At 32.6% G+C, this 13192-nt stretch overlaps 2 protein-coding genes across 4 annotated transcripts in view; both read left to right on the forward strand.

The window, feature by feature from the left end:
* On the forward strand, positions 1-11059 carry LOC145316853 (uncharacterized). The gene is made up of 20 exons (XM_080157618.1): positions 1-711; positions 1048-1169; positions 1288-1326; positions 1494-1639; positions 1839-2024; positions 2154-2294; positions 3820-3922; positions 4048-4106; positions 4604-4729; positions 5011-5082; positions 5638-5783; positions 6204-6310; positions 6517-6609; positions 6743-6920; positions 7451-7571; positions 7833-8147; positions 8885-9010; positions 9373-9447; positions 9757-9958; positions 10064-11059. Exons 1-20 carry the CDS (start codon positions 560-562, stop codon positions 10282-10284), a joined length of 2730 nt encoding a protein of 909 aa, XP_080013744.1. The 5' UTR covers positions 1-559; the 3' UTR covers positions 10285-11059.
* LOC145316857 (lysophosphatidylserine lipase ABHD12-like) overlaps positions 11024-13192 on the forward strand; it is a 6240-nt gene continuing 4071 nt past the window's right edge. For all 3 annotated transcript variants that reach the window (XM_080157625.1, XM_080157624.1, XM_080157626.1), the window contains exons 1-5: positions 11024-11097; positions 11467-11608; positions 11910-12040; positions 12434-12528; positions 12898-12976. In XM_080157625.1, coding sequence (XP_080013751.1) covers positions 11068-11097; positions 11467-11608; positions 11910-12040; positions 12434-12528; positions 12898-12976 — 477 coding nt within the window. In that variant the 5' untranslated portion in view covers positions 11024-11067. The remainder of the gene's footprint in view (positions 11098-11466; positions 11609-11909; positions 12041-12433; positions 12529-12897; positions 12977-13192) is intronic.

The following is a 13192-nucleotide window of genomic DNA, read 5'->3' on the forward strand; positions in this document are numbered from 1 at the left end:
AAGAAAATCAAACTTTGTGTATTGATATAAGTGTTTATAGCACTATTTAGAATAGTTTCATGCTTAAATGAATTATTTATGTTTATATCTTGAGTCAAATAATAAAGAATGCGTTTATACTATGTTTTATACACTAGAAATCATCCAAAAAAAATAGGCAATAATAAAATTCATTATTTACAATCTTTTTTTCAACCTATAGATGTCTGAGGTGGATTCTTATAAAACTTTGGCTCTCTAAAATCAGTGAGGCTCACCTAAAATTTAGAGGGGATAATTTTGCCTCACTAATTTTGTGAGGCAGTGAGCCAAAAAAGTTTTTTAAGAATTCACCTTTGTATTTCAACTGTTTTCCCAGACTTTAAAACTTCAAAAATCTCAATAATGGCAGGGAGTGAAGAAGGAAGGATGTACATTATTTTCTACTTCAGTTACCTTCTTGAAAGGGCAGATTTGTATTACGCTTCAAGAAGAAATTATTAAAGTACTTTACCTAATAAATGTTTCAGGATGTTGAATATAAATTTTTCAAGTGATAATATTTGTATTTTAAATAAGAATGGAAGTGTCCAAGCACCAAACAGAAATTTTAACAGCATTTGATTCATTTATTCAAAGTTCAGAATTTTGTGACCTGAAAGTATATTGTTGTGATGGAGAGATAATGGTTCCTGGCTTGCTCATAGCAGCTGTAAGTCCGGTTATTGCCAGGTAAATAATTAGGTATTAACTTCAAAAAATTTATTGTTTTCCCGTATAGGTGCCATTATACCTAAATTGTTTTTTTAAAAACGAAATCTATATAACAGTAATGTTTAATGAAATACCATTAAATTACGAAAAATTAGCAGACATATTTGTATATATGCAAACCTTATGATTTTACTACTATACAACAAAACTACTTAAGTCTATAAACACTTCCCTTCCGTTAAGGATTGATGGTAAAATGAAAAAAAAACATTTAAAAATCCTATACCTACATATTTGTGTATTTTGAAATAGATATCAAGACAAATAAAAATTAGTTAACTAACCTTTTTTTAGGTATGGCAAAGAAATTAGAGAAGTGAGTGATATATGTTTAATTCTGCCAGATGTTAACTGCTCAGATTTTAAACATTTCATCAAGTCAAGCTTATGTCTTCAAAATCAATATGGATCAATCCAGGAAAGATATTAATAAATATAAATATATGCAAAAATGATGATATTTTTTTCCTTTCGTAATTTAGCTTAGAATTTAATTAAAAATTATAAATAGTTACTTATATTAAATAATCTTTTAGATAGTTTCGTTGATAAAGAAAATCGCCATTTTATTGGGTAAGTTTTTTACCTTCTTAATATATTTTTGTTTTGATAAATGGTTTCCAACTCTTTAATTGTACAAGGCAACTTATGTCATTAAAATAGCAATAACAATATTGAAACAATTTTGTGATGAATGTTGATAATATGTATTAAAACCATTAGGTACATTTTATTATTAGGTACAGAACTGGAACCAGCCGTCACTGCAAATGGATTTACAGACATCCATCTACCTTCATCTAATTTGCAAGAAACAGCTCAACAACAATATTGTCAATCAAACTCTGGCATAAATATAGATCAGCAATCAGTTGGATCGTTTCAGGTAAGAATTTTCTTTTGAATATAAAACAATTAGGTATGATTTGATTTTATCTGTTAGGAAATATCTTATGTTTTAATTATAGCAAAATAATGAAAGTATTTGAATTTTTGCCACAAAATGTTTTTTAAATTCTCATAAAGGTACAGGCTAAATATGACAGACAGCTAGTTTCAAATAGATAAAAAGTTATTTTTATCAGGAATCTTTAACGCATATTGCTGGCAGCAGCATTAGATCAGAGGATGATCCTGGTCATCTGAGTCTGCCTGGATCTGTCAGGACGGAGGAAGGTTACCAGAGTTTAACAGGATCAGTGAGGACAGAGGATCAAGGTCTTCCAGACCAGGTTCTTGAGGAAGGACCTGGTCAGACAGAAACACGACAGGTAAATTAAATTACTATTCATAGAAACAGTAAATATTTGTTTTAAGAATAAAGAAACTTATTATTCCTTTTTTCCAACGGAATCAAACCAAAAATTATACACTTCTGTGAAAATGTTATTCGAATTCAGGGCGAAGAGCTTGAAAAATTTGAAGAAATGATCCCAGATATCCAAGATGCCATGTCTCAACAAAAATTTAATAATATGGAATCATCTACTGAACAAGAAGTTAAGGATAGCGAGCTACAGAATCTCTGCATTCTTCTCCAGGTTTCAATATTTTTTTATAATTCAATTTTTTATATTGCCGTTGTAGGTAGGGTAAGGGGGGGGGGAAATTTCGGTATTTCTTCGGTTTTTTTGAAAAAAAATGGGGTAAATAATAATATTTTCAAATGAAACCAAGACCGGTAGAAAGCTTATGGAAAGGACTATCAGGTCCTAAAAGGACGTTATCCTAGGACTTTTAGAAGTTTGCCGAAATTGACCGCAAAAAAGTTACCGAAAATTCCCGACCAGCGGGGGAATTTTCGGTAATTTTTTTCAACCTAAAAAAAATCGATGAAAAACGGCCAAACGGCCAGTCGAACATAAATAATCATAATTAGTATAGGAGGGATCATCCACAAAAAATTTCATAATGATCGGACTATTCCTTCTATGTTAAAAATGAATTTTTTTTAAAGACGCGAATTTTCGATTTTTTTTTCGAAAATTTTTTTTTAAAAAACTTAAAATTATTATAAGAAAAAAACGTATTTTATTACTTTTTAGGCCTGGTCCTAAAAAAGCTCACATTGAACTATAGATTTAGACCAAAACACATGAAAATTGATTAAAAATTGACCTCAATAATCGAATTTGAAGCAAAAGTGTCATCTTTGCAAAAAATCTTGACTACATTTTAACCTTAAAAAAATCGATGAAAAAAGGCCAAACGACCAAACAAGCGTTATAAATCATAATTAGTATAGGTTATTGGGATTAACCACAAAAAAATTCATAAAGATCGGACTATTCCTCCTATGTCAAAAGTATTTTTTTTCAAAGGACCAGAAATTTTGATTTTTTCCTCGCAAAAATTTGCTTCAAAAAATAAAATTAATTTTTTTTTTTTTTTATCTGTTCTATTCATTTTTAGGCCTAATTCTTAAAAAGTCCATATGGAATGATAGATTTGACAAAAGAAAACATGAAAACATGACCTTAAAAGTTGAATTTTAATTTCTTTTGAAATTACCGAAATTTCCCCCGGCGCCAACTTTGGTCATTTTTGAAAAAAAATATTACCCCGATTTTAAAGCTCTCAACAGATTTGGAAAGAGCGGGCAATTCTTAGTTCAAAAGGTTTTTACGGATCAGCTCTAGGTCTTACCAATTTTTGTGTACGTCGATCTTTACACACCTACTAAAAAAAAATGATTGAAGAAAAAAAAATTTTCGTCCGACTTTGAGACCCAATAAGTACCCTTAATATTCATCTCACAAAAAATTCATTTTATACTTTTTTGTAGGCAATTTAATAAGGAACAAATTTGCTTTTATGTTTTTTTCTTTCATTTGAAAGGAACATGGAGAAAAGGGTCATTTAATGAAGGTAGGTCGAAATTACCGAAAATAGCCCCTTACCAAAACTTCCCCCGCCTTACCCTATAAGTTTGCTTGATCTCACACAATTTTGAAAAAAAATCTTAAATCATCAACCAACTTGATGGAGAGACAGATGAACATCAGATTTCTTTGTTTTATTTAATTTCATTAATGAAAATCATTTTAATATTTTTTTTATCTGTAGGATGAAGAAGAAACTGTAAAAGATCGAAGATGTTTACTGAACCTTGCTAAAATTGATATTGATATCATTGGTGATGAAGTATTAGAAGACAATTTTTCTGACCAGGAAAGGAATATTTAAAACCTTGAATTGAAAAAGCTTATCTTAATTTTTAGTAAATTTCTCAATAATGTTGGATTTATAAAAATAAAATCTATAAAAGTATTGTTAAAAATATTTCTAAAATCTAGGAAGGAAGACTTGTATGTTTAGTTTGTTATAAAATCATTGAACAAGGCTCTTTTGAGGTAAATAAATACATTTTAAAATTTTTACTGATCGTAAATGGTTATTTTTCTTATTTAATTGTTAAACCCATCAAAAACCTGATGATGTTAATTTACATCTGCAGATTAACTATTCTCTTTAATGCGTAGTAAGATAATTCTTAAGCACTTTAAGATGTATGTCATAAATACTTAGTAGGATTATGTCCTTTAACAGTGAAAAAAAGTGACTTGAATAAAAGCAAGAATAAAAACCTATATTGTCTTTTACCTTTCAAACTATTGATCATCCTAACATTGAAAAGACGCCAAGTTGCTTGAAAAGTATGACTTATTACAGACTTGTTAACCCTATCATATGTGTAATCTTTTCCCCAATAGCAAAATAACAGAGCATGTCGATGAGAGAGAAGAAATGGGGGTAGGGGAGTATTTGCTGGTGTTATATGTGCTTTAAAGATTTTTTTAATGTGATAATTATGTTGAGTAAGTTACACAACATAAGTGGTTTTATCCAGGTATACCGGAGTCACCTGCAGGAGCATGATGCCCGCCAGCTGGAAAAGGTTTACATCATCATACCAGAGGCTGGCAGGGGTGGACCAGGACTCAAGAAGAGGGTTTTATCTGATCAGGATATTATGGTAATTTTTGAAAGTTTTTTTTTACTTTTTTATTCTTTATGGATATATTGAAGTTTATACAACAAAGGTTTTTCAAATATCGTAAATTAATTAAAAGGAAACGAATAAGAAATTTTTAAGAAGTGATTACACATAAAAAAGTTATTACCTACTTATGAGTATTTTTGAGAGAAAAAATATCAATAATAACAATTGGTCGATAATAGATATGAAATTATTACAGCGAGGACAAAGGTAAATAACCTTAACTTAATTTAAAACGCTTTTCTAATTTATTTTAGACCCTGTATCTGGACGAAAATGGAGAACTATCCTGCAAAGAGTGCCCCAAGAAGTTTGAGGTTTCAAAAAAGGTAAAAAGAAAAAAATTGTTTTTAGTTAAGGTCCAATCCTGAACATCGGCATACTTAAAACGTTAAATAAAACTTAAGTTTGGGCGTATTTATATTTTTATTTAAAAAATAAGTAATACCTAATAATATCTTTATCTTAATTCATAAATCAGACATTAAAGGGGGGAGGGGGCGAAAGTGACAGTGACTTTTTGAAACCAAAACTAAAAGTCAACAAAGGAACTCAACTAAAAAAGAGTTACAGGTCTGAGATTTTGCATGACAGTTGCTTTATAGGGGTACAATATGGAACTGTGAAGAAACGGCGGTGCAACCGCCGTTTCCCGCCGAAATTTTTTTGCCTTTTCTCGGCTGTTTTCGGCGGTTGCGCCGCCGTTTCTTCACAGTTCCAAATTGTACCTCTATAAAGCAACTGCCATGCAAAATGTCACACCTGTAACTCTTTTTTTAGTTGAGTTCCTTTGACTTTTAGTTTTGGTTTCAAAAAATGTCACTTTCGCCCTCCCCCCTTTATTTTATCTTAGAAATGATTATTTAATATTATATTTTGTCTAGGCAAATTTTCGAAGGCACATACAATATCACACATTCAAAGATAAGAATTATGTTTATGTTTGTAATGAGTGTAACAAGGAATTCAACAACTCTAGTAACCTCACTAGACATATCAAACTAATGCATGAAGAAAAACAAGTTTTTAGGTAAGAACTTTTATCAGGTATAAGTCGGCAAGAGGTGAAAGTTTTAATCAAGATAGTTTGGTATATTGTCCCTTTTCGCGGCAACGCCTCTTAAGGAGCGTTTCGTCGTATTTTCACAGTAGCTTTTCCCCTATTTCTAACCTATAAAAACTAATGTGAAAATACAACGAGACGCCCCTTAAGAGGAGTTGCCACGAAAGGGACTATACCCATATAGTTTATTTATTGATACATTCATCCCTATTTATGTGAAAATTATCAGTAAATTTGGATTTTTATTGTCTCTAGTCTTTTAGATTCCTTGACATTAATCAACTGTAAACTCCTTTTGTAGAATCCTTATTACCCCCCCCCCTTTTCCCGGAGAGGCATAGATAGAATTCTGGAAAATATTTACCCCTTTATTACCATTATATTTAGATGTCTTCACTGTGACTTTGAGGATAAAACAAGAGAAAGGCTAGAAAATCATCTACTGACAGTACATAAGGACAAAGGATGGATCTATGATGTCTCGCTGAGTAAAGGTAATATTTTATTATATTTATTAGGTTGATCTAAAATCATATCTAAGATTTCATAAAAAGCAAGTAAAAATATTTAAAAATACCTGAATGATAAACCTTGAATACATGATTCAAAGACCCAATTAAAAGTCGGCACACTGTCTCCACCATGTGGGTAGAGTTACATATAGCTCCTGCCCCTCTATTCCTTTACTTTAATATTCAAGGGCTCGATGGTCAGGAACTTGGAGAGCTGACTGAGCCACTTCAAAACCTCAATGATGACAATGACAAAAATTCAACTGTCTTCAAATGCTCAGGTAAAACTTTGTTTGATAAAAAAAAATTTATTTTCGTCTAACCTTTTCTTCCCTTACGCTAACAATAGGTACATTAGTGTTATTTGTGTTTTTTTCTTGATACTGTATATTAGCTTTAGAAATATAACTTTAGGATGTAGTTTTCGACGGCGAATCCGCGAAAATATTGCAGTTCATATTCAACAGCATCACGATGGAGACTTGAGCCTGACCATCCAGAAGGTGACGACAAAGCCTCGGGAGCCGAGGCCGGTGCTGAAGTGTGACGAGTGTCCCACAACTGTGTCCACAATGACCCAGCTTCTGCAACACAGGGACCAATATTTTTAATTGTTTTCACAAATTACTTATATACCAATATATTTAAGTGTCTGTCATGCTCAGCAACTAAACCTGTGTTTATCCTTCCTAGAAGTTAGATTTTAGAAATTACATTAAATTAAAATTCTTAGATTTAAACGTTTTGTTTTGGTTAAGACGAGCTATCTGTGAATTAGAAATGTATCTGATTATACATAAATAAATAAATCAGAATATATACCTATCTGATTGTCTATTTTCCTAAAAAAACATATTTTATGTCAAAAAGAATAATTTTTCTGGAATATCAGAGATCTTAATGGATAAGACAATGGACGATATACAACCCCAACAATGATAAAAAAAATTATCTCTTCTGTAGATTATTGGACTTTGGAACAAACCAATCAAGACACCCTTTTTTTGAACCAACGAATAAGATAAAATGGCTTTGATACTTTGATTACTAGTGTGATTTACAGTACAATGTCTTCTCTCTCCCTCGAAATATCTAGTTGTAAAGTTAAAAATATTGTGTTGTCAGGATTAAGAGCCATGACTACCAAATAACAGAAACGGAGGCGGAGGATCTCAAGTGCGGTGTCTGTCACATTGTTTGTGCAACCAAGTCTGGGCTGAGGGCGCATGAACGGTCACATCAGGTAATTTAGGCTACGCGGTCGTCAGCGGTCACTTTAAAGTAGCTCTTGTTAATATGGTTCAAGCTCAGGAAAGTTAACATTAGGTGAGTGATTGCATATATTATTTCTTGGATGTTACGTAAGATTTTCTGTTCTCTTCCCTCCCCGCCTACTGGACGAGTGAACCGACCAATAAATGATGTCAATGTTAGCAACCTAAATTGACGCGGTGATTGTTCTTATCTGTTACATTAGTCAATTATAATATATTATTTTCTTTAGGAGAAGAAATTTTTGTGTATTAGTTGTGACAAACCTTACATGAACCTATATCAACTCAGAGAACACATCCAGAAGGGAATGTGCAGGGACGAGAGTCGAACCTGTGGTATCTGCCATAAAGTTTTCATTGACAAGCATAGGATGCTAAGACACTTGAAAATTCATGAAAATATTCGAGAGTTCAAATGTGACAAATGTGATAAAAGTTTTAATCAGAAGAGAACTCTAAAAGAGCATAATTTAACCCACAGTTCTAGTCGACAGTTTGAATGTAAGATTTGCCTCAAGAAGTTTGTACAGCCAAACCATCTAAAGGTAAGAGTTAATCAATGTATGTATAAAAGTTGAGGGATTTTACACATTTTTTTAAACGTGATAAAAGGGGGGGGAGTTTAATGCAACCATCTCGTAATCAGTGAGCAAATGGCACTTAGAATTCGAATTTCCATCTGAAATTTTGCATGAGTAATCCTTGGTAGTTCTATCTTTCCCTAACTCGAACAAAAAGTTGGAAAAGTAACGGCTAACAGCTGGCGGCTCAGCAGTTTTGCCATTTTTTAGATATCTATAGTACAAATTATTCACGAAACCTATCTCCACCTTATTCTCGTTGCCACTCCAAAACGCTATCAAACGGTTCTAGACGGTAGCTGTTGGTACTAAAAGTTTCAAAAATGGTTATTGCTATTATTTTACACGAATTAAACCAAAAATATGTTTTAAATAGTTGATTCCTACGTAATTGATGATGAATTTACCCTGAAAATAGGCAAAAAAAACAGCTGAACGGCTGAGCCGCCAGCCGTTACTTTTCCAAATTTTTGTTCGATTTAGGGAAAATAGACCTAACAAGGATTACTCATGCAAAAGTTTAGATCGAAATTCAAATTCTAAGTGCCATTTGCTCACTGATTACGAGATGGTTGCATTAACCCCCCCCCCCCCTTACCCTATGAAAAACAAAGTAATATTGAGTTATTTTAATTGTTAATATTTTTTTTCAATTCAAAGGGCATCAGTTTTCAAGAGAACTAATCTTGTTATCTGTTTAGTACCACCTGTCCAGCCAGCATCCAAGTTCCTGTTCACCAGATCAGACCAAGCACAAGTGTACGCAGTGCAGCAAAGCTTTCCCCTTCAGATATCTTCTCACTAGACATCAAAAAGTTCATGGCAAGGTAGCAAATGTAATCTTAAAATTAAAATGGACATATTTATTGCAAAACAAATAATATTTTTAGGTTTATATTTTCATCTGTTTGTAGATTAACAATACAATGGCACACAAATTGAATTATTAAAATAGGTGCTTTCCCTCTAATTGCCTGTCGAGTAATTGTACCACCTCCCATCTCCTTATTTTTTTCATGCAAGTGGTTGATAGTGTTTTCTAAGCCTAACCCTGCGGGTGGCCCCTCTTATTTTCACTTTAATTAAAAATAAGGGGAAGGGGTCAGTGCTTAACATTGAACTTTGAGGGAATACCCCTTAAGTTACTTCAGTTCACAGGATGGAATTAGTTTTGATATATATTTATTAGATAAATCAAGCCAACAATTCAAGCCTACAATGCACAAGATGCTCTACGTGGTTTTCCAGTCCTTTACTACTAAAAGTGAGATTTATATTTGATGATTTTGTTAAGATTTTAACTTGTAGGTAACTTATCACAACAAAGCTTTATATACAGAATACCTGGTTCGATGGCTTATCAATGTTGGGGTTGTTTACTAAATCTTGATTGGGCTGTACAGACAAGCAAAGTCCAAACTTTTTCACCAATAAGTTTAATCTATTCAAAGATCATTTTGTTTTTTATAATTGAGTGTGTTCATCACTAGTCTTATCCTTCCTATCCTTTAAGATTATCGTAATTCTTTTATTAAAAGGAAAATTTAGATGTAACTTGTTTTGTATTACTTAGGAGCATCAGGAAATTAATGAATGTCTGAGCGAGAGTGACAGAAAATGTCTTAATGACGAAGAATCACTGAATCTTGTAACAACAAAGATCCAAGAAATACTGGAGGAGTCCAACAATGAGAGTATGGCTGAACTTGTTGAGGATATGACAAATAGTGTTGCTGGTACTGATCACAATAACAGTGAATGTCAAGTTGATCATGGTAAGAACAAAAGTTTTATCTAGGTCTTAAACAAATAAGATGTAATTCATTCCCTTAAACAAATTATCCATTGCATTGATAAAGAAAACTTCTTATTTTGTCTAGGAATCAATGCTGTCAATAATGCCTCTGAAGCTGCTATTAATCACCAAGAAGATGTTAGCAATGAAACAGCTGTTGTGGAAATGGCTCCCTGTTATGAGAATGAGATTGTCAGCAATGAGATGTGTGTAGTTGTACAGGGAGATAATAATGAAGAAATAATAGCTAGTGAAATTACTATTGATATGAATATACAGACTCATACATCTTTAGATCTAGAATGATCAAAAAATGAAAGTTTTTTGGCATTAAGGGGGGGGGGGCGGGGTTCTGACACATTTGCGTAAACCTGGTATGTAGGCTTTATCTTTGGACTGAGAGGATATGTTATTAAAGATAAAATCATTCTTATATGATGAATTTTCCTAAGTTTTAAGATTTTTTGGAAAGGCCTCCAGGTTCCGGAGCTCCAGGCCTCCAGGTGCTCTCTGTACAGGTGAAAAATAAAAATAAAATTTTTTTTTTGAAGAGTTAAAGGTCAACTTATAAAACAAAATATGCATCTTTTTGAATGTTATTCACATATTTAAAGAAAAAACATACATATTTTGTTTTATAAGCTGACATCTAACTCTTTAAAAAAAGTTGATTTTTAATTTTTACCTGTACAGAGACCACCTGGAGGCCTGGAGCTCCGGAACCTGGAGGCCTATTCAAAAAATCTTAAAACTTGGGAAAATTCTTCATATAAGAATGATTTTATCTTTAATAACCTTATTCTCTCAGTCCAAAGATAAAGCCTATATACCAGGTTTACGCAAATGTGTCAGAACTCCCCCCCCCCCCCCCATAATTTAAAATACTGTGATATTATTTGTACCTGAAATTATCTTAATTTTGTCTGTTGTAATAATAAACAAAATAAGATTGAAATTATATATTTCCTTGACAACTTTACATATATCAATTTTAATGCTTTTATTGTTACAACAAAGTGATAACAATTCTTATCAACAAAATTAAAAATAACGAAAAAAATTGTAAATCATGAAATTTCAGTTTGTAAAATGGGGGACACAATAGCAGAAATGATGAAACAGGAATATGCTTGTTTAAAACTCTTATTAGTAAAAATAGTAATAGGTTGCTTGTCTGTGTGTTAAAATATGATTTAAATATTGCCTAATAGTTTAGTAATTACATATTTAGATTGCCTTCATCTTAGATTGCATGACTTTTCGTTGACAAAACACTTGTAACTTTTACACTCACATGATATGAGTTAAGCAGAACAAAACTTGACAACAAACTTATCATTACTTGGATCGTACCCCATCCTCTTCCCTTAAAGTAGATCGACTAAAGACCCAAAACTAGAAATAATTTTGAGATTTTTAAATTTTCTATCCATGGAAAATTGTCTGTAAGTGATAAAAAAAAACTCTTTAACAACCCTAACCTTGGTGCAGGTGATTTTCAGCCAGTTTGTCCAGTTTCCCCCTCTGCCCCTTGTACCTGACCTAACCGACCCAGCTAAATTTTGTGGAAACACTGAGCCAAAGTTTGATATGACTAACACAACTAATCTATACATTACATCATCAAAAGGTAAGCAGTAGTTTGGTGTACACTTATTACAAGACCATGGATAGGCCAATAGTTGAAATTTAATCTTTCTCTTAATTGTTAAAAATTCTTTAGCTTTAAAATATTTAGTTGCTTTTAGTTGTTAGAATATTTAGTCTTAGGATGCATTCCATATTAATTTATGAAAAAGGGGTAGTTCCACAAAATGCAATTGAACTAAAATTTATGGTTTCAAAACTACATACCTAACCTATGCAAAACAATTTCTACTTGTGATATTTACAACTTTTAATTGTAACTTTCATATTTGTTTTTGATACAGATGCAAGTAAAAGTGGTCGACAAGGTGCCTGGTATCTGTTGCCAGACAAATCCAGCGGGAAGGTGGAGCCCTTGACAGAGAAGGACACCGTCATACTCTACCTCCATGGAAACTGCCATAATAGAGCTCAGGTCAGCCAGAGCACCCTCCCATAATTTGGATAAAAAAAAACACGCAGCAATTATAGAAACGGCAAAATATTTATTTTTCGTCATTTGAATCTTACCTGCATACTTTGTTTGTTTATTGAATAGTAGTTGTGTTGAAGGCGGAAAATAACCACACCTTTTTGTTTACACTTTTCACGGAAGATTTACTCAGGTTCTTGGCGATTTTTAAGTTATTTTGAGGAGGAGAAGGACGTTTTTCACATGATTTTTGAAAGAAAAGAAAATTCATTGCGAAAATTTTGGATTGGAAAAGGTTCACACACGATTTTTCTTCTATTTCGATTTTATTTACGGTCATATGCACAGCCACTAGCATGCTATTCATAGAAAACTGAAATTGTTATATCATTGCAGGGCCACCGAGTTGGATTGTACAAGGTGTTGATCAGCATGGGCTATTATGTCCTGGCTATTGACTACAGAGGTTTCGGGGATTCCTCACCTGTTCGGTAGGTAACCTTGTTCATTCTGTTTCAGTGATTTTATCAGTACCATTTTTAAGTGTTTGTTTATTACATTTGGTTAGTTAAGGTTTTGCTATATTGGAAACAAGGCACCCAAGCAGGTTTATTGCACCGAAGGTATAAGCCGAACGGTTATGGCCTCCGGCAAGGGTTGGACATAAGGAAAATATTCCCGCTCTCCCGTTAATTTCTATTTTTTTTTTATTAGAGAATTTTTACCATTTTACTCACATTAATACCATGAAAAATTTTAATCTATTGCTGTGGAAATCTTGGTTCAAGAAATGTGGGTATAAAGAGAAGAAATTAAGGAAAGGAGGATGAACGAAATTTTAACACCTTGATTTAATTTAGTTTGACTGAAAGCACGGTCGTTGAAGACGCTAGGGCTGCATTAGCTTGGATTTCAGATAAACTGGGAGAAAAGGCAAAGGTAAAAAACTACAATTATTAGTTAAACTATTTTAATTATTGCCATGACGTTGCCAGGAAGGTGATTTGTTCTAATCCAGCTCACAACCGCGTCACAAAAAAAGACAATAATGCGACAATAATGATTAGGTGAAAAGGGCATGCTTAGGCGTCAATCAACGGATTATTATGCACAGTTAGGACTTTTAGAAAAAGGTTGTGAAACATGGTTGTCTAT

The sequence above is a fragment of the Acartia tonsa genome, chromosome 4, assembly GCF_053477335.1.
Source record: "Acartia tonsa isolate MP-2025a chromosome 4, ASM5347733v1, whole genome shotgun sequence".
NCBI classification, from domain to species: domain Eukaryota; kingdom Metazoa; phylum Arthropoda; class Copepoda; order Calanoida; family Acartiidae; genus Acartia; species Acartia tonsa.

What these genes read in the sequence shown, in the direction of transcription:
- LOC145316853 (XM_080157618.1), top strand. Translation starts at nt 560, where the DNA reads ATGGAAGTGTCCAAGCACCAAACAGAAATTTTAACAGCATTTGATTCA. An exon ending in GAAAATCGCCATTTTATTGG is followed by an intron (nt 1,327 to 1,493) that starts GTAAGTTTTTTA and finishes TTTTATTATTAG; the next exon opens with GTACAGAACTGGAACCAGCC. An exon ending in TTGAACAAGGCTCTTTTGAG is followed by an intron (nt 4,107 to 4,603) that starts GTAAATAAATAC and finishes GGTTTTATCCAG; the next exon opens with GTATACCGGAGTCACCTGCA.